The sequence below is a fragment of the Gobius niger genome (genome assembly GCF_951799975.1).
Source record: "Gobius niger genome assembly, chromosome: 24".
Classification (NCBI taxonomy): Eukaryota; Metazoa; Chordata; class Actinopteri; order Gobiiformes; family Gobiidae; genus Gobius; species Gobius niger.
Window position 1 is genome coordinate 4,944,696 of NC_136875.1, and position 20,215 is coordinate 4,964,910.

Consider the following 20,215-nt stretch of genomic DNA (forward strand, 5'->3'; position numbering starts at 1 on the left):
GTATTTATAACCTTACAATAAAATTGGCAATGCGTTCAAAGCTGCTTTAGAATAAAATGTACCTCTGGGCTCACAATACGTGAAAGCAAATAGAAAACAAAGGTACAGCAGCAAAGTAAAAAAAAAAGAAAAAAAAACTACATACGCACACATCGCCCTGTTTGGATGCGCACGCACACATACATACAAACACGCACGAACACACACACACACACGCGCACACACACATCGCCCTGTTTGGGATGCGCGCACACGCACGGGCAGTCAGATCTCGTGCACTCGCGTTGTTGTGACGGCGGGTTGTCCCTCGGACAGCAGCACCGCGGTCCATATGGACCCGTGGCCAATGCCGCGGCCGGTGGGACCGTCACGTGGGGGCCGGCCGCGGATGTAATAATAATAATAAGAGTAATAATGCATTATAGCGTTTTTCCAGACGCTCAAAGTCGCCTAACAATTTGGTGCATTATTCATGGACAGGCAACCAGTCTGCGCACATCAGCCCCCAACACCAACCACGCACACACTCACTACTGTCGCCAGGCTTCCTGGTGTTCCCAAACGGTCTCCCATCCCAGTCCTAACCAGGCCCTTCCTGCTTAGCTTCCAAGGAACGGTCTCCCATCCCAGTTCTAACCAGGCCCTTCCCTGCTTAGCTTCCGAGGAACGGTCTCCCATCCCAGTTCTAACCAGGCACTTCCCTGCTTAGCTTCAAAGTCGGTATGGGAAATAAACATGGCGGCGCCCAGGCGGCGGCCATTGAGATTGCGTTTTCTATAATAGATGTGGGGTCCACACTACACGACTGATTCAGTGCAATTTTCGAGCGTCTGGGGGTTCACACTTAACGACTGAGAATCGTAACAGCGACACACGACACGATTCTGACAAACAGCTGATGCGCGTCTGTCGTCTCTACGGCTTCCAAAACTGACCCCAAATCCGCAAAGACAGGCCGTGGTGTTTGTGAGCGTGGGAAACGTGTGCGGGTTTTAACCGCTGGTAAACTCTGATGGCGGCGGGGGTTTTATATTCACTGATATACGAAATCTGGCACCATAATGAACGAACGTAAATAGAACAGGAATGTCGTTCACAGACACCAGAATGAACGCGTTCATGGTTTCGTTCATCAGGCAGTAACACTGTGTGCTCAGTTCACGTTCGCCCACAATATGAACGCGTTCATAAACTTTCGTTCATGAACTTTCGTTCAATGAACGCGTTCAACATCGTTGCTTCCGGTCAACATCACTGACCGGAAGCAAAAAAAGTGAAGGAGCGGTGCATCTCTAGAGCACCATATCCAACATACCTTGAATGTTGTGGGGATTGTCGATGACGAAGTTTCCGTTCCAGGCCACAGACAGGTCCACGGGGAGGTCGCTGATGCCATTGCCCTCGTACGTGTACTGGGGAAAAAACACACAAAAGCACTGTCGTCAGATATTATCCACAATCAAACACAATCTGTGGCCAATCTGCAGTATCAGTGCCCTCCCTTTTCAAGCTGCAAACTACATACTTGTGACCATTTGATTTACATGTGGTCGAAGTGAAGCAGAAACAGGCCCATAATTCAACAAATGTAAAATTTTTTTTAAAAAGTCTGAAATTGCGGATGACCCCGAGTACCAAAAAGGTGAAACAGTCATTTGTTTATGCCTCATTACTTTGGATACTTTCACTCCTAAGCTGCTCCCCGCCCGACGCAGTACTCCAGAGATGGCGGAGATTTCCGATGCAGTACATTCTGTCCTACAGGCTTTGCCGACCATTACTGTCACTGTCCACCATTAAGCCCCATTCATCAGCTCCGTGTCCTCTGGAACCGCCTTATCTGTTCTGTGCACGTTAGCCCCGCTTCTCCTGCCTCCTGCTCCTCCTGCTCCTCCCGCTCACAAAACAGTCCTCATCAGAACTGCACTCTCTATCTCTCTCTACCACTTCTCTCTCTCTCTCTCCCTTCCTCCCTCTCTATGTCTTGCTTCCTCCCTTTCTACCCCATTCCTACCTTTCTATCTCTCTCTCTTCCTGTCTTTCTCTCCTCCCTTCACCTTGTCTCCCTCCACCCCCCCTCTCTCACTCTCTCTTCTTTTCTATCCCTTGCCCACTCTCCCTCTGTATTTCTCTCCCCTTCCCTCTCTCTCTCTCCTCTCTTTACCTCTCTCTCTCCCTCCCTCCCTCCCTATCCTCTCTCTCCCTCCCTCTCTCTCTCCCTATCTCTCTCTCTCCCTCTCTCTCATCCTATCTCTCTCTCTCCTCTCTTTACCTCTCTCCCTCCCTCCCTCTCTCTCTCCCTATCCTCTCTCCTCCCTCTCTCTCTCCCTATCTCTCTCTCTCCTCTCTTTACCTCTCTCTCTCTCTATCCTCTCTCTCCCTCCCTCCCTCCCTCTCTCTCTCCTATCTCTCTCTCTCCTCTCTTTAGCTCTCTCTCCCTCTCCTCTTTTCCTCTCCTCTCTTTTCCTCTCTCCTCCCTCTCTCTCTCTTTACCTCTCTCTCTCCCTATCCTCTCTCTTCCTCTCCTCTCTTTTCCTCTCTCTCTCTCGCTCTCCCTATCCTCTCTCTCTCCTCTCCTCTCTTTACCTCTCTCTCCTCTCTTTACCTCTCTCTCTCCCTATCCTCTCTCCCTCACTCTCTCTCTCCCTATCTCTCTCTCTCCTCTCTTTACCTCTCTCTCTCCCTATCCTCTCTCTCCCTCCCTCCCTCTCTCTCTCCCTATCTCTCTCTCTCTCTCTTTAGCTCTCTCTCCCTATCCTCTCTCTTCCTCTCCTCTCTTTTCCTCTCTCTCTCTCGCTCTCCCTATCCTCTCTCTCTCCCTCTCCTCTCTTTACCTCTCTCTCCTCTCTTTACCTCTCTCTCCCTATCCTCTCTCTCTCCTCTCTTTACCTCTCTCTCTCTCCCTATCCTCTCTCCCTCCCTCCCCCCCTCTCTCTCCTCTCTCTCTCCCTCTCCTCTCTTTACGTCTCTCTCTCCTTTCTTTTCCTCTCCCTCTCCTCTCTTTACCTCTCTCTCTCCTTTCTTTTCCTCTCCTCTCTCTCTCTTTACCTCTCACACTCCCTATCCTCTCTCTCTCAGTTTCCCTTCCCCTGCCTCGCCCAATCTCTCCCTCCCTCCCTCCCTCTCCCTTACACCCTCCCCCCTCCCGCTCTTCTCAGATGCACCTCTCCGTGTTCCTAGTATCGGTGTTTGATTTGGTTCCGGAGATAGGTTCACAGTATTAAGCGGGGCAGACGTAGAGGAGTGGAGAGGGAGATAAAGGTCTCTACCCCCTAAGGCCCATAGCGCCCCCCCTCTCTCGCTCTGATACGGAATCTTATTAGGACTTCATACAAGTGCAATAACTTCGCCTCCAGGGGGGACAAGAGGTTTGGTACAAGTCCGACAACAGGAGCTCGTAGGCCATCTTTTTCATCACGGCGTCTCTTCGGGCCCAAACACAAACCCACTCAGAGGTGTTTGGACGTCTTCATTTAAACCGGCCTCATTGTACATGTTTTAGGGAGATAGAAAACAGGGCTCCACCCTCCCGCCCCTCAGGGATCCGTGGTTACGCTCGGTAACTGGACACGGTGGTTTTGAAGCGTGTTCCTGTCCGCTCATGTCTCCAGTGTCACACACACAATGATGCAGCCGGATCTCACAGACCGAGCCCGGGGCAAACGACTGGAGGTCTGGAACATGAGAACGACAGGGGAGTCCACGAACTGTAGGTCCAGTCCATTGTTTCAAACGTTTTCCTGTCCATAAATCTCCTCCTCTTCACTGTCTTTAGAAAACTTTTAATGCATCCAAAGAAACATTTCCTCCTGCCTTTTCGCGCTGTATTGATTTGATGCTCCGTCTGGAAACCGAACACGCATGTGACTAATCACCAAATGTTAAACATAGATGCGCCGCTTTTACGAAATGAATCCTGATCTTTCGACAGTTTCACTCAAATAAATAATAACTATAAATTCACAGCAAGTCATTGAGAGTCATTGACCTCAAGTCCAAGTTAAGTCTCGAGTCACAAACAGCAAGTCCCAAGTCAAGTCAAGTCTTTTTGGAGCTTTGGTCAAGTCTCAAGTCCCAAAAATTACGACTCGAGTCTGACTCCCACCTCTGGTATTTACTCTCATGGACAATTAATCTATAATAGAAAACGCAATCTCAATGGCCGCCGCCTTGGCGCCGCCACGTTTATTTCCCATACCGACTTTGAAGCTAAGCAGGGACGGGCCTGGTTAGGACTGGGATGGGAGACCGTTTGGGAACACCAGGAAGCCTGGCGACAGTACTGAGTGTGTGCGTGGTTGGTGCTGGGGGCTGATGTGCCTCGCTTATCATCACCGAGTATGGGGTGAATGAATGATGCATCACATTGTACACTGACTTTGCGCGTCTGGAAAAGCGCTATATAAGACTAATGCATTATTATTATTATTATTATTATTACATCCGCTGCCGGCCCCCACCTGACCGTCCCACCGCCCGCGGGCATTGACCACGGGTCCATATGGACCGCGGTGCTGCTGTCCGAGGACAACCCGCCGTCACAACAACGCGAGAGCACGAGATCTGACTGCCGTGCGTGTGCGCGCATCCAAACAGGGCGATGTGTGTGTGCGCGCGTTTGGGTGTGTGTGTGTGCGTCCGTGCCTGTATGTGTGTGGGCGCGCATCCAAACAGGGCGATGTGTGTCATCGTCACTCACCCTAAACTGCAGCTGTAGACGCTCTGCACAGGTACAGTTACATCCTCCAAAACACACATGACATCTGCGTGTCTTTGTTTAAGTCTCTCCTGCAGTGACCGAGGCTGAGGTTCATTATAGATCCAGTGTGTGTGTGTGTGTGTGTGTGAGAGTGTATGTGTGTGTGAGGCTGTGGTTCATTATAGATCTAGTGCTGCGTAATGTCAGAGGCGCAGACAAATGTGCAAGATCCAATCCTGGCCGCATTCTGTCTCCAAAGCTTTGTCTCCGAAAAAAAATACACGCAAAACATTGCCCAAAACCTGCTCAAACACGAGCCTCTAATCAAACGCGCTGCTCCGACTGATTTATCCTCCGTGTGAGTAAAAGCGAAAATGAAACTACCACTTGACGAGCGCATGGCCTGCACTGCGTAGTTTTTTTTATTTTTTTTTACTTTGCTGCTGTACCATTTGTTTTCTATTAAAACATATTTTAATTTTATTTTCTATTTTCTATTATTCTATTCTATCAGCTAGTGAGAAAATAAAATGCTACGACACCTACAGTGGCGCTTATGGCCTCTAGGGGCATGAGTTACTTAGTACTGCTTTAAGGGAGCAAACTAGCTCAAATCTCATTGACCATTGCGCAGAAATTGTTTGCTCTGAAAAAAAAGAAGCAAATAGTTTGTTCCTTCCTCTCATCACTTCCGAGTGAAAGATCAAGTGGACGGCTCAGGCTGATCTCGGCGTGAATGAACCCCTGCTGACTCCATTGCACATCTGCAGTAGAAGTATTAGTATTAGTACGAGTACTCACGGCGGTCTTTTGGCACTGTATGGAGGAGCTGTTGAAGCGCAGCGCCGGCACACTGTGGGTCTCCCCCTGGATGCTGAACACGCACTCGTAGTTCCTCTGGCCGGACTGGGGCTGGGGCAGGTTCTTGGCCGACAGGGTGATGGGCTTGGTGACCCCCACGGGGATGTAGATCTGCGTGGAGGGCAGGATCTGAGGACAGTCCTGGGAAGAGAGGGGGACAAACACAGGAGAGGGGTGAGAGTTCTGAATCTGCAGTAACGTGATCGCTGGTGCTTCCGTGACCCATCGGAAACACACTGGGACTTTCCTGGTTAAACTCTTGACCCCTACCTGAACACAGCACATCTTTCTCCAGTTTGGATTTACCTGACTCTAAAAAAGTACATCTATATCAAGTATATATCAAAACAGCGACAAAAATGAGGATGAAAACTCGACGGCAAAAGAGCAACATAAACATGCCAGAAAAGCAACAATAGCACAAGAAACAAAATCAACAAAAACACGACTAAAGAGTGATGAAAAAGGAACAAAAACATGGCAAAAAAACAATAAAATATAATACAAACAAACAAACAATAAAAACAAAGAGATGAAAACACAAAATGTATTAAAACGCGGCAAAAACGTGACAAAAAAAGGGTTAAGGCGCAAAATGAAGGTTAGCTTTTGATGGTTAGATGATTGAAAAGTATCAGGGATTTTATTCCAAAATCCCCCTGAACTAATCTACCCATAAATGTAGACCTGGATCTATCTATCCAGGCGACACCTGCCTGCCTTGAAAGGCCGCTCACAGGGGTCATTCCAACATGTAAATGAGATGACCTGAGCGCTCAGAGTTCAGATGCAAGAAGAAGCACGAGAAGTGCAGCTAACTCTTCACTGCACCAGTGAAGAGAACAGCCATAAAGCAGTACTAAGTAACTTTACCTTAATAAATCCTTTCCGTAGTCCCTCTGGGGGTAATAGTGTTAATGGGATGATTGGGGGGTTTTAATCCCCCCCCCCGGTGTCTCTGGCCAGAAAACCACAATTGCAACTTGACTGCCACTGGGTTGGAGCCACCAATACACACTAATGGAACTACGAAGAAGAAGCTAACAGGCTAACGGGCTAGCGCCACTTAAACCGTGTTTACAGCCAAGTTTGAGTGAAAAATAACAGTTCCATTGTGTAATTGGACGTACAGCATTGACAACAGTAAGTTTTTGTGCGTTTGGAAATCATTTTGTGTGAACTCAAAGTGAGGTCAGCTTGTTAGTTCAAGTTTACATGACAATGGACAAAACACATGTTTTCAATATGTTCATGGATTACATACCAATGTGATGTATACATATCTTTTTTCTCTCCCTTTCCCTGTCAATCTTAAGTGAGTGACTATGGACAGATAGTTTCTATTTCTACATGGTTACACGGAGCTTGTACATTGGGTATAGTTAGTATAGCAGGGCTGAGCGATATTATATATATTTTTGTGTGATCAGAACAAAAGAGAGATGTGCCTTGGCATAACTCTTATGTACCATATGGTGTATTTATTTATTTACGACTGTAAATGATAAATCCGTTATTTTTATTTTTTGGTAACTGTAAATGATGAAATTCTTTGACATTTTGTACGATCATAAACGATTAATATCAACATGTAAGCCCAGACTCATGCATCGGTTTCTTGCATGAGTCTAGTGGAAAGTTTATGTGATGATTACTTGAATGAGAGATAAGGGGCAGGTTCACTATAAGTTCTTCTTCCTACTCCTTTTGAGCACAAAGTCTTGTTTTGTATTTTTTTCTTTCTGTAAAATGTTGACATACTTTTTCTGCTCAAATGAATAAATAAATGAAAAAAAAAAGAAAAGAAATGAACATCCCTCTGTCCCTTGGCCTTTTCTGTCAGCGTATTTACTCTCACGGACAATTAATGAGTAAAAAAAACGCAACATGCTACGACACCTGCTATAGCGCTTATGGCCTGTTAGTACTGCTTTAAGTATAATGTTCTACAGCATGTTTTTTATTATTTCAAATGTGTAGAAACGCTCAGATAGCATTAGCATCTTATTAGCTAACTGTAGTAGCATTAGCCGTTTTGAAGACTTTATTCAGCTGGAACATATATAAATCTATATTTATATATGAAAACAACTATGTCTGATATTTATGTCAGTAATCTACTGTTAAATTTGAAAAAGGATATCTCTACATTTGACTGTATTCCTTGTTGGTGAATGTCTGGAGGTTTTTCCTGTGGACGTTTCATCTGTGGATTATTCAAATATGGTGTGATACTTGGACACAAAGGAACAAAGGAACACATGTTACTCTGCAGCCAGAATAGTGCCACCTGAACGCTGGCACTGACAACAATTTGATCATCAAATATAAAATATTGTAATTGAAACATATGCACTGATAAAAATAGAGATATTGACACAGTGCACAATTTTTACTTGAAATATTGGTAATAATCGCCGGGGCCAGATGACCACCTGCCCGCCATAATGTCAACTTCATCTGCATGGATGATACAGACATTTATTACATACATAAAAATACATTTATTTATCAGTAACACTTAAATGGACCTATTTATTCTTGGCATGGCTGGATTGGCTTTCCCGTAGAAAACACAGACAGGATCACCTTATATTGGGCAGAGAGCTGATCCTGGGCCCAGGGAAGCAACTTCTTTTGACAGTATTTTATTTTTGATTACAAAAATCTTTCCAATGGCATCGTTCAGGCGGCACTTATCTGGGTCCAAACTAACCCAGGTCCAAACGAGGGACGACATCCACACTACACCCAAACTAAAGCAGGCCTAAAGTGGGCCTTACACGATCACTGATTCCACACAGTGCATATTTGTATTTAGTCTGACTTTTTTGGGGCTTCTCTTTCTCGGGGATTGCGAGCTTTGACCTATTTTGTGATTGACGGCCACTGGGCGCTGATTTCTGGGTCAAACATATCGCTTTCATTCTCTATTCGCTGTGATGTCTCGCACACGCACACACATGTACACACACACACACACACACACATGTACACACACAAACCCACCCCCCGCGCTAACAAGCCCCCTCCCTCGGCAGCAAATATGAAAAATGAAACATCCATCAATAATAGAAGAGGGGGCTGGTGTGATCCGTAAGGGGCTGGAGCGTTTAGCATTTGAAGGAGGTTTAAGGAGACACAGTACTGCAGTAGAAGTAGGAGGACTGAGGAAAAGTTTGACCTACATGTGGGTGATGGGTTGAGAACAGCTGAAAACATCTGGATGGTTCAGTCTGTCTCCTGGACTAGCCTAATGCTAACGGTCCGCATACGTTAGCATGGGTGGAATGGTATAAGCTCCTCTTTGTTCCAACCTCGATAAGATTTTGCTCAATTTTCTCTGGAGGAACAAATCTGATTAAATTAAAAAATCTGCTCTCTCCAACCAATTAGCTGAAGAAGAAGATGTTTTATCTTTGACTACTTTTAACCAAATGATTAAAATCAATTGGCTTAAGAAATTTCTGAAGAACTCTTATGAAATATAAAAGTTTACAGCTAAATGACTTGAATATAAGCGAAGACCCCATCACTGTTGAGGGAATAAGAACATAGCCAGAGTCCGCCCCATTCTCTCTTGGGCCAACACGGAGACGCTCATGCATGCTTTTATCACCAGTCGTATCGACTACTGTAATGCCCTGCTTTCTGGTCTTCCCAAAAAGAGTATCTCAGGTTTACAACTTTTACAAAATTCAGCAGCTCGAGTCCTGACGAAGACCAGGAGGCGGGACCACATTACACCGGTTTTAGAATCGCTGCATTGGCTCCCGTGTGTTTCAGGATCGATTTTAAAGTTCTTTTAATGGTTTTTAAATGTCTTAATGGTCTTGGTCCTTCTTATCTTTCAGAACTGCTTTTACCTTATGAACCTTCACGGCCCCTTCGCTCCTCCGGCAGCGGTCTCCTTGTTATTCCTTAAGTCAAAAAAAGACTCAATATTACGGCCCTCGCCTCTGGAACCACCTGAGGAGGAGCTCAGACCTGAGGAGGAGCTCAGACCTGAGGAGGAGCTCAGGGCTGAGGAGGAGCTCAGGGCTGCAGAGAACGTTCATGTTTTTAAGAGCAGGCTCAAGACCCACCTTTTTAGCTCAGCCTTTAACTGACTACTCTATTCATTTAATCCTAATATATAAAATATTTATATGGGAGGTTGTCTCAGGCGTATTGTTTTAAATGTTGTAATCTGTAAAGCCCTTTGTGATACCTTTCGGCGCTTTATAAATAAAGTTTGATTGATTGATTGAAGTCTCACTGAAAAGAAATGTACAAATAGGTTTATTAGAACTCATTTTGATGACTTTGCAAAATCTGGGGGAATCTGTATATGGGACAACTATAAGTCGTATCTACACAAATCTGGCCTTCATGGACGAGTGGAAGAAGAAAGCCATTATTGAAAGGAGGCCATAAGAAATCCCGTTTTGAAGTTTGCTAGAAGTCATATGGAGGACACAGCTCCATGTGGGAGAAGGAGCTTTGGTCAGATGAGAGAAAAATGTGACTTTTTGGCCCAAATGCAAAACGTTATGTATGGAGCAAACCTGACACTGCTCATCATCCTGAGTGTCAAATATGGGAGGGGGGGAGCATCATGCTGTGGGGCTGCTTTTCCTACCTCTGGGGAGATTGTAAGAATAGTTGGGAAGATGGATGGAGCCAAATACAGGGACATTTTGGAGGAAAACCTGCTGGAGTCAGTGAGAAAACTGAGGCTGGGGGCAAAGGGCAAAGGGTTGTTGTTTCTGGCCACGGCAACATTGCCCATAGACCACTATCGGTAAAAAACGGTAGGACACACATGGGCATGATTCTGGCTTAACTTTATTTATGTGTGATGATAAATATGTTGACTCTCACATGTTCTTTGCAAACTGACAGCTGCTAGAGGGCGCTATAGGCTTACGCACCAGTATTTGCTACTCTGAACGCACCCAAAAAGTAAGTCATATTCTGCAGATTACAAGCTGCAGTGGAATATGCAGGAGATAACAGCAATCTATGTGAAGAGCGTGCTGCCGGGAGAGGCTTGTCAACGGTGCACCGGGGCGGCTGCTGCGACTTATGCTCCAGAGCGACTTATAGTCCGGAAAATATGTGCATGGATTGTTAAGTAAGTCAAGTTTTTTAAATTCATTTCAAGTCTCTGCCCCTGTGTAGCATTTGAACTCCTCCTAAGACAAAGCAGCTTCCTAAATGTTTCCAAAAAAGAGATTGATCGCCTCATACTAGGACTCCCAGACCTGAAACAGCTGTTGCTAACAAACCAGCTCGACAAAGACGGCCAAAACGGGTCAGCACTTGGTTAGACTTGACAAAAGTGTGTGTATATATGCTTTCAATTCTCCCTCATCTAAATCCTTGTGCCGCCATGTTGCTTTTGTCTCTGAATGGTACGTTTGCCAATTGTGTCATAACAGTAATGTGATGTTTTTGTTCTGATCCCCCTCCCCTCCATCCCTCCGTCCCTCCGTCACACAAAGCCCATCCATATTTCATGAGCCGTGCTTGTGATGGGGCGCCGGGGAAAAAATAACACGCTAAATAATAGAGCGACATACGGAGAGGGGCCTTGGTTAAAGTCCTGGTCCAGGCCTGGGACCTCGGATAGGACCGGTGTCTCTGATCCCGGATGAGTGAGTAACCCAGGGGTGCAACGGTCAGCAACACCATGGAGACTGCTCATCTGAACATCGAAATCCATCAGGAAACTCGTGACGAACACATCACACATGGCACAAGTAAAACCCATGACATCACGTGTAGGAACTGCAACTGATCATTTTAGAGGAGTCGTCGCTACGCCTGGACTGGGATTGAAAAAGCCTGGACCCTGTGAGTGATGGTAAGTTATCAGGCCTGGGACGATGCACTTTTGTTGCGATTCAAAACACTTGTGGATCGATGTGATGGATTCGGGGAACAGGCCAAAACAGTTCAAGGGACGCTCTTATTAAACGCCTTTATATCATCTCAAATCTTTGCCCGATTCTCCAAAATGGATCCTGCACATATTGAGTGTTGCGCTGTTTATAGGATTTAGCTGTAGAGTGCCGACAATCCAGACCATTTTTCATGATATTTGTAGCACCACAGCGTCTTCTATAGATACGGAGGCATCTCTGGAATCGCCCATATATGGTCATGTTTGAAAACAGTTAAGGGGGAAAACTATTTAGAAAAAATCTAAACTTTCTCTAATTATTCAAAAACTACAGCAACAAATGCTGAATTATGAATATAGTTTTCTACTAAATAAAGATACAAAGACATGGGGAGGAGCAAAGTGGTTCAACAGCCCATAAATACATAAAAAAACGGAGAATGCTAACATGATGCTACATGTTAGCATCGGGCTAATGCCAACGTTAGCTAGTGCTAGCTACAACTACCGTTTTTTCACTTCTACAGAACAATCTGCTGTGAGAAAATATCCATATGGGCCCGATTTACACTTGACTTTATTTGTGTGTGATAAATGAGTTCATATTCCACCAGAAAATGAAAAGAGTGAAAAAGTGTGTTTCCCAAAAGATTCTATTTTCCCCCTTGGCGAGGCCACGCCCCCTTCTATGATGAGACACCGTCTGTATCTATGTTACAGCTGTGGACACATGCTCTGGCTCGTTTGAAAGGTGAGACTAAGCTCTCCGTAGGTGAAACCACTGGAATTCTGCCTCGGTTCCTGAGAAATTGAAGCTAAACAGAGGCTAGTTTGGATCAAAATCACAGATCTTTTTCTAGTTTCGGGGAGAATGCGTCTTTTATGAAACACTCCTTCTATTGAACTGCTCTGTCCTCCATGGACCGACACTATTGTTATGGGAGGAGGCAAATACATAAATATTTCCATCTCAAGACACACATTTTGAGACACATTTTGTTGCCACAGATCGATTACTATTTTTAACAGCCTGGTTCTCGAATTGAAGACTTTTACAGGATGTTTCTCAGCCGTACATTTTGGATCAATATTGACCATTTAAAAACTCAACTGTTTCGATCTGTCCATGGGAAGCTGCTCTGCTTTGTCAAACACACTCCAGAGAGCGAGAGAGAAGTGTTGGGTATACAGCTGTTCGCTACACAACACCCCCCCCCCCCCCCCCCCCTCAGGACAAAAATATATGCAATGTCCAAGTTTTTGATCGTCATTTATTTCACTTCTGTTCCTCACAGAGCTACCAAAATCATACATAAGGTGTATTAGAGGGTCTAGCTTTGCAATAAAAAAAAAAAAAACAGCAAGCACACGTTTTTCACTTTTTGGCACTCAATGTGTTAATGGATCCTTTACCCTGAAAAACGGAAAGATGGGGGAATGTGTTCTCCCAACAGGAGATCAAATTATGCACTGGATACAATATATTCCAGAGCTCAAGATATTCGATTTATGTCAAATGGCAATATTTTACATTGAATTAATTGAAGAAAGCGCAAGTTGAGTTTCCAAAATGTGTAAATCAAATAGAAATCAGTCTAATATTGATTCAAACAAGTGCAAAAGTTTAAAAGTCAGGCTCTTTTGTTTCAGCACCAAATCTGGATACAACCAAACTATCTTTAACTCACATTTTGTTTCTTTCTTTGAGCATCAAAACTACTGCGACACATCGTTTCCGATACAATACCCGCATCACAACAAAGAAGCGAAGTGATTTAGTTCTGGATGCAGATTTCCTCGCACAGACGACAGCGTGCACACTCTATGAAACACAAAACGAAGCGTCTTCATAAAGATACTGCGTTGGTGAAGTCCGTACTAGACACTAATGACATTCATGTATGCAGCACGAGGCTCCGTCTGCACCATCCACTTCACAGGTAAGACAAACTGCTGAGGCTATTTATAGAAGTGAGCAGTGGGGGGCGCCGTGGAGGGGGGCGCGAGGTGACCGCAGCAAACCAAGGAACCACAAAGATGTTTTGTGGCAAACGCTCAACGAGAGAGGAGTGGAGTTAAACACAGAGGAGAATGAGAGAGGATTTTCAAACTGCAGCGAAGCCCGATTCACACGGGATTGGAGACCTCGGGACGTCCTGAGCCGTGCCGTTCATTTGGAAAGTAAAAGTTCCTTCTATTTCTACACAGGGCAAACTCTAGTCCTGTGTGAACGGACATGTCAGAGTTTGAAACGTTTTAAACTAAGTACTGAAGTCTAATGAAGGCGATATCGATTCAAGCGTCTTCTACTGTATGTTCTATATCAGGGGTGAGAGTGAGACCAGAGAGTGATCTACTTCTGCGCCACATCTGGTTAATACCAACTCTCTCCCATTCATTCTCAATGGTAAATACGGATGCAGTACATGTTTTTCATTTCATTTCATTGATTAATTTGTTTGAATGGGACATTGCATGTTGATGAACAGACAACTACTGCTGTAAACATGCCGGATTTAGCTCAAGGCTAATTTCCATCCGCAGTCCCATGAAAAACAAGACAAGAACATACAAAACATTTAAGGGGAGACACTACAGGCAAAACTCAATTTTTTCAGTTTTCAGGTTTTGGGCCAAATCTGTCTCTGAACATACAAGCTTTCACCCGGAAACAGAAAATATGCCTAATCTTCACAATAACATGTTTAAATATTGCGCTGATTCAATGTTCCCCCATAGACTTATATGGGAGAACGCAATTTCAAGGGCCTTTTTCTCAAAACACATTTTTCTGTCATTGTGGCGACACTATATGTGAAATCATTTGCACTTTTATGACTGAACAGAAAATATCAGCATAGTTTTTTGATTAATAAATAAATAAGATAAAGATATTAAAAAAAGAAATAATCGTGATTTCAATTATGACAATAATAATTGTGATTATTAATTTTTCAATAATCGAGCAGCCCTATCATTGAGTGTCATTGCCTGGCCAGGGCACAGAGAGGGCGGACAATTGGGAGAGACTGACAAGTTTACTACAGTCAAGCACTGTCTCTTATAAAAGAGGTTCCAAAACATTTCAGGATGTGACCCCCATAATTACTCAACCAACAACTCGGGACCCCCTTCTGTAAAATGTCATAAGCATGCAAGCACTATCTTCCAAACATCTGCAGGACAGATAGTCCAGTTAAAGTCATTCTTTGCCCAGAAGTTTACATTTAATGCCAGTTTGAATCCAACGTGATGCTTTAAAATGACATTTAAGGCCTTCATTTTGGCACAATGCATTTTAATGACGGCGGAAACCCTGGGAGAACAAACACTTGATTTGAAAAAGGCTGAGTTCTTGGTCTCTGTTCACAGCGGTCCTCTCTCCGAATACCTCCGCTCAGTTGTAATGCGCTGTGTTGCCAGATTCAAACAGATGTTGTTACGAAAACCTCTGTGTTGGAGATTTGCTGAGGAAATATTACAAACTCGTCTCCGCCCAAGTGTTCCAGAAACGCACGGCCTTCTTGGGTTGAGAAACTCCTTCATCGTTTGTTTTTAATCTTCAAACGCTAAAAGCCTGGACGGCGTGTGTGTGTGGAGAGTTTGCCCACGTTTGGGAGGAAAGAGACGAATGGAAATAAAATAAATAGACTTTGTGTTGACGGAGACTGGGGTTGCCATAGAAACACAGACCCAGATTCTGTCAAAAATGGAAGAAAAACAATCTACCTGAGGAAAATGGAGAAAAGATTCTAGAGCAAGAGAAGAAGAGGCCTGGCAATAATGAGTTATGAGAGTGTCATCAGCTGTGAGTCAGCTTTGAATGCAGGAAAAACAAAACTGTTGAATGAGAAAATCAGTTCGTCTGAGTCGATCTACACTAAGTCTGGCCAGAAAACTGGATTGGTATCAAGTTAAGTATTTGGGTTTTATAATTTATGATGAATTGTCCTTTAAGGGGAGACACTACAGGCAAAACTCAATTTTTTCAATTTTCAGGTTTTGGGCCAAATTGGTCTCTGAACATATAAGCTTTCACCCGGAAACAGAAAATATGCCTAATCTTCGCAATAACATGTTTAAATATTGCGCTGATTCAATGTTCTCCCATAGACTTATATGGGAGAACGCAATTTCAAGGGCCTTTTTCTCAAAACACATTTTTCTGTCATTGTGGCGACACTATGTCCACGTCAGTCGGACCTAAAGACTTCACATTTTCCAGTCTTGGACTGAACAATATTTGGAAGACTTTTTCAGAAGGTTTTTTTATTATCTAATCCCTAAGCCCCATTTATTGAGTTTGAATGTCAAAAAATGAGGCGAAAATTAATTTTTTACAAATTTTTCCACGAAAAAACTGCTTATTTTAAAACTAAACAAGAAATCCAGAATCCCCTCTGAGAAAGTCTTGGTAACTCATTCATCAATAAAATGAAACCATAAATTTGAATGTAGCTCTATCCATTATTCAGATTTCGTCGCCGAAAAGATGGGAAATTTGGGGCATTTTTAGGCATAAAACACCTTGTTCTAATATGAAAAGATAAAATGACAGAAAACTTGAAATGTATTTTTTTCTCACATTTATGTCAGTGATCGACAGCAAAAGTTTCAAATTGATATCTGTAAATATACATTTTTTCCCTATTCACCTGCAGTGTCTCGCCTTAAATTGCACATCTAACATTTGCCGTTTCTTCGCTTCTACTGAACAATCTGCTGTGAACAAACATCCATATGGACCCGATTTAGACTTGACTTTATTTGTCTGTGATAAACAAGTTTATATTTCACCAGAAAATGGCTAAAAAGAGTGAAAAACTGTGTTTCCCAAAACATTCTCCCCCTTGGCGAGGCCACGCCCTCTTCTATGATGGGATGCCGTCTGCATCTATATGACGGGGCGGTTAATATATTGCCGTCTACAGGCACTAGAGGCGTCTCGAGCAGTACACACAAAAGTGAGACGCGCTCGGTGAAAGATTTTGGCTGAACTTGTAATCCACTGCTCTTGGCTGAGGAACGGACGAGGAGTAACTTTTAAAATGATGAAGGATCACTCAGTGTTAATTTTGACAACATATTCTAATTTAGTTTTAGTCTTTTGATGAAAATGTAATTCAATTTTAGTCTAGTTTTAGTCAAAAAAAAATCTTCAATTTTAGTCTAGTTTTAGTCGACTAAAATTGCAAGTCAATTTAGTCGACTAAATTTAAGACTAATTTAGTGGACTTTGCATTTATAATATTCATTATAATCATATTAAATCTTGTTCCTCTGCTTCATGTTTCTGCTCCACATGAACAAAGCTCAGAGCTGATCCTTTGGCAGAGAATTTAAATGATCTGAGGCTCTTTCAGACGGTCAATAGAAGTTTGGATGATTTTAGTCTCTCCTTTTCATTTTTATTTAGTCTTATTTTAGTCGACTAAAACATCTGGACATTTTAGTCATAGTTTTAGTCTCATGAGGAACGTTTAATTTAGTTTTAGTCCAATTTTAGTCGCCAAAAATATCACTTTGACTAAAATTAAGACTAAATATTTTAGTCGACGAAATTAACACTGGGATCACTTTAGCATATATGTGGAAGAGCCGTCAGAGCTGGACGCCAGGTTACACGTCACATCCCTACACTTCCACATTGAGGTAGTTTATCACTGCTGCCCTCCCTCTGCTCACAACTGCCCCTCCTCATCTCTGAGTGGATGCACGGCACTCTGAAACCCTGCAGCTTATATTCCAGTGCGGCCTGTACGTGAACAAGGCCACACATTTAGCTGCTGTTTTTGTTTAGTTACTGTACTCATTTAAGAGGGGTTCATTTACAATACTGTGTACTTCTACTTGAGTAATATTCACATTACTCTTGAGTGAAACCCTGGGTTACTCTTTCCTCCGTGAGTAACAGTTGTACATTGTAAATAGGGCTGTGCAATTAATCGAAATTCGATTACGATTTCGATTACAACAGTAAACGATGACAAAATTAGCATAATCGCAAAAAATCGATTATAATTTTTTTTTTCATTTTTTTTCATTTTTTTTTTTTTCATTTTTTTTTTTCTAATTTTTTTTTTCTAATTCTTAATTTTGGGATTTTTGTCTTTTTTTCTGCTGGATTTTTGTAATTTTTTTGATGGAATTTTTGTCACTTTTTTGATAGATTTTTCGTATTTTTTCTGCTGGATTTTTGTCATTTTTTTGCTGGATTTTTGTCTTTTTTTGCTGGATTTTTGTCTTTTTTTGCTGGATTTTTGTCTTTTTTTGCTGGATTTTTGTCTTTTTTAATGGATTTTTGTCATTTTTTTGCTGGATTTTTTTCACTTTTGATGGATTTTTGTCACTTTTTTGATGGATTTTTTAAAGGCAACAAATAATCGTTTGAATAATCGTGATTTCAATTATCGTGATTATTATTTTTTCAATAATCGAGCAGCCCTAATTGTAAACGCAGCAGTAGAACGGCACAGCGTCCCTGAGCGGGTGATCTTTTGGGCGGACATCTTGTTTTTTTTTTTGGGCCGGTCTGTGCTTGTTTGGCGGCAGCGTCTTCCTGTGTGATGGACCTTTGTCCCGCTCTCTCCGCCCTCGCAGTTCTCCTCCTGTTGGACAGATGGAGCTCTAATCCCAGGATTAGCTCAGTGAAGCGGGAACACCACATCTGAGCCAGAGACACCATCCCACTCACGCCTATGGGCCTGAGGCGGAGGAGCGTAGCTGGCCCCGGGGGTTGAAAGGTGCATACATTAGTAGAAGGAGAATCTTCCAGGTTTTAGTTAAGTGTTAGACAGTTCTTTTGCCAGTTTCTTCTCCTCAGATTTGTCTTTCCACATGGTTGTTTCAGAAATGAGAAGCCACAGTTTAAACACAGCGCTGCAGCTGGGAGACAATGATCCAAAAGGAGGCTTGGACTTATGTGCTTAGTTAAATACTGCTGGACACTTTTTTTGGTATTCGCCATAATATATAGAATTAAGGCGAGACACTGCAGGTGAATAGGGAAACAATTTATATTAACAGATATAAATTTGAAACTTTTGCTGTCGATCACTGGCATAAATGTGAGAAAAAAATACATGGCAAGTTTTCTGTCATTTTATCTTTTCATATAAGAACAAGGTGTTTTATGCCTAAAAATGCCCCAAATTTCACATCTTTTCGGCGACGAAATCTGAATAACGGATAGAGCTACATTCAAATTTATGGTTTCATTTTATTGATAAATGAGTTGCCAAGACTTTCTCAGAGGGGATTTTGGATTTCTTGTTTAGTTTTAAAATAAGCTGTTTTTTAGTGGAAAAATTGGTAAAAATTTAATTTTCGCCTTATTTTTTGACATTCAAAACTCAATAAATGGGGCTTAAGGGATTGAATAATAAAAAAATCCCTCTGAAAAAATCTTCCAAATATTGTTCAGTCCGAGGCTGGAAAATGTGAAGTCTTTAGGTCCGACTGACGTGGACATAGTGTCGCCACAATGACGGAAAAATGTGTTTTGAGAAAAAGGCCCTTGAAATTGCGTTCTCCCATATAAGTCTATGGGAGAACATTGAATCAGCGCAATATTTAAACATGTTTTTGTGAAGATTTGGCATATTTTCTGTTTCCAGGTGAAAGCTTATATGTTCAGAGACCAATTTGGCCCAAAACCTGAAAACTGAAAAAAATGAGTTTTGCCTGTAGTGTCTCCTCTTAAAATATGTATATCAGTTGTGCTTTACACACCCTGGCAGAATTTTGTTTTTTGGGGTTCAAAGCTCAACAAAGGGTAGGAATTAAAATATCCCTCTGAAAAAAACTTTAAAATATTGCTAAGTCCAAGACTGGAAATGTTGCAGTCTGAAGGAGCTGCTAAAGTGTTCTGGTCATTCCATGAGCACGAACCTCGTTTTGAAAAGCAGCCCTGACGTTTGTGTGTGAGAACATTTCTCACACATCAACAAAGACAAAGGACAAAATTGGATCCATATGAATGTTTTTTTTTCACGGCAAATTGTTCTGTTGAAGAAAACCACTGCACTTGGTGCTAGTGTTAGCATATGTAGCATGAAGCTAACGTAGTGTCCTGGTTAGCTTTGTCAGTGTTTTCAGTACTTATGGGCTGTTGAACCTCTTTGCTATATTTAGTAGAAATGTGTTAAATGGTGAATAGACACAGACGGCATCTCGTCATAGAAGGGGGCGTGGCTTCACCGAGGGGGAAAATAGAATCTTTAGAGAAACACAATTTTTCACAATTTTTAGTCATTTTCTGGTGGAATATGAACTTATTTATCACATAAATAAAGTCAAATGTAAATCAGGTCCATATGGATATTTTCTCAGAGCAGATTGTTCAGTAGAAGTGAAAAAACGGCAGTTGTAGCTAGCGCTAGCTAACGTTAGCATTAGCCCGATGCTAACATGTAGCATCAAGTTAGCATTCTCCGTTATTCATGTATTTATGGGCTGTTGAACCACTTTGCTCCTCTCCATGTCTTTGTATCTTTATTTAGTAGAATATATATATATATATATTCATATTTCAGCATTTGTTAAAGTAGTTTTTGAATAATTAGATTAATATGGGCGATTCCAGAGATGCCGTCTGTATCTATGGGAGAAAGTTCAGATTCCGTCAGTATATCTCAGGAATCGCCCATATATGGTCACGCCAGAGAGAAAACAAGGAAAAAAACTAAACTTTCACCCATTACTCCAAAACAAACACATTTCTCTTCCAAATAAAGATACAGAGACGTGGAGAGAAGCAAAGTGGTTCA

The 20,215-nt window shown here is 42.6% G+C and overlaps 1 protein-coding gene across 1 annotated transcript in view; it reads right to left on the reverse strand.

The window, feature by feature from the left end:
* The window catches only part of LOC306982442 (plexin-A1-like), a 240,913-nt gene that overhangs the window by 45,069 nt on the left and 175,629 nt on the right, over positions 1–20,215 (reverse strand). Inside the window, exons 10-11 of the mRNA XM_079582377.1 lie at positions 5,501–5,701; positions 1,302–1,412 (exon numbers count right to left, since the gene is read on the reverse strand). Of these exons, the coding sequence (XP_079438503.1) occupies positions 1,302–1,412; positions 5,501–5,701 (312 nt within the window). The remainder of the gene's footprint in view (positions 1–1,301; positions 1,413–5,500; positions 5,702–20,215) is intronic.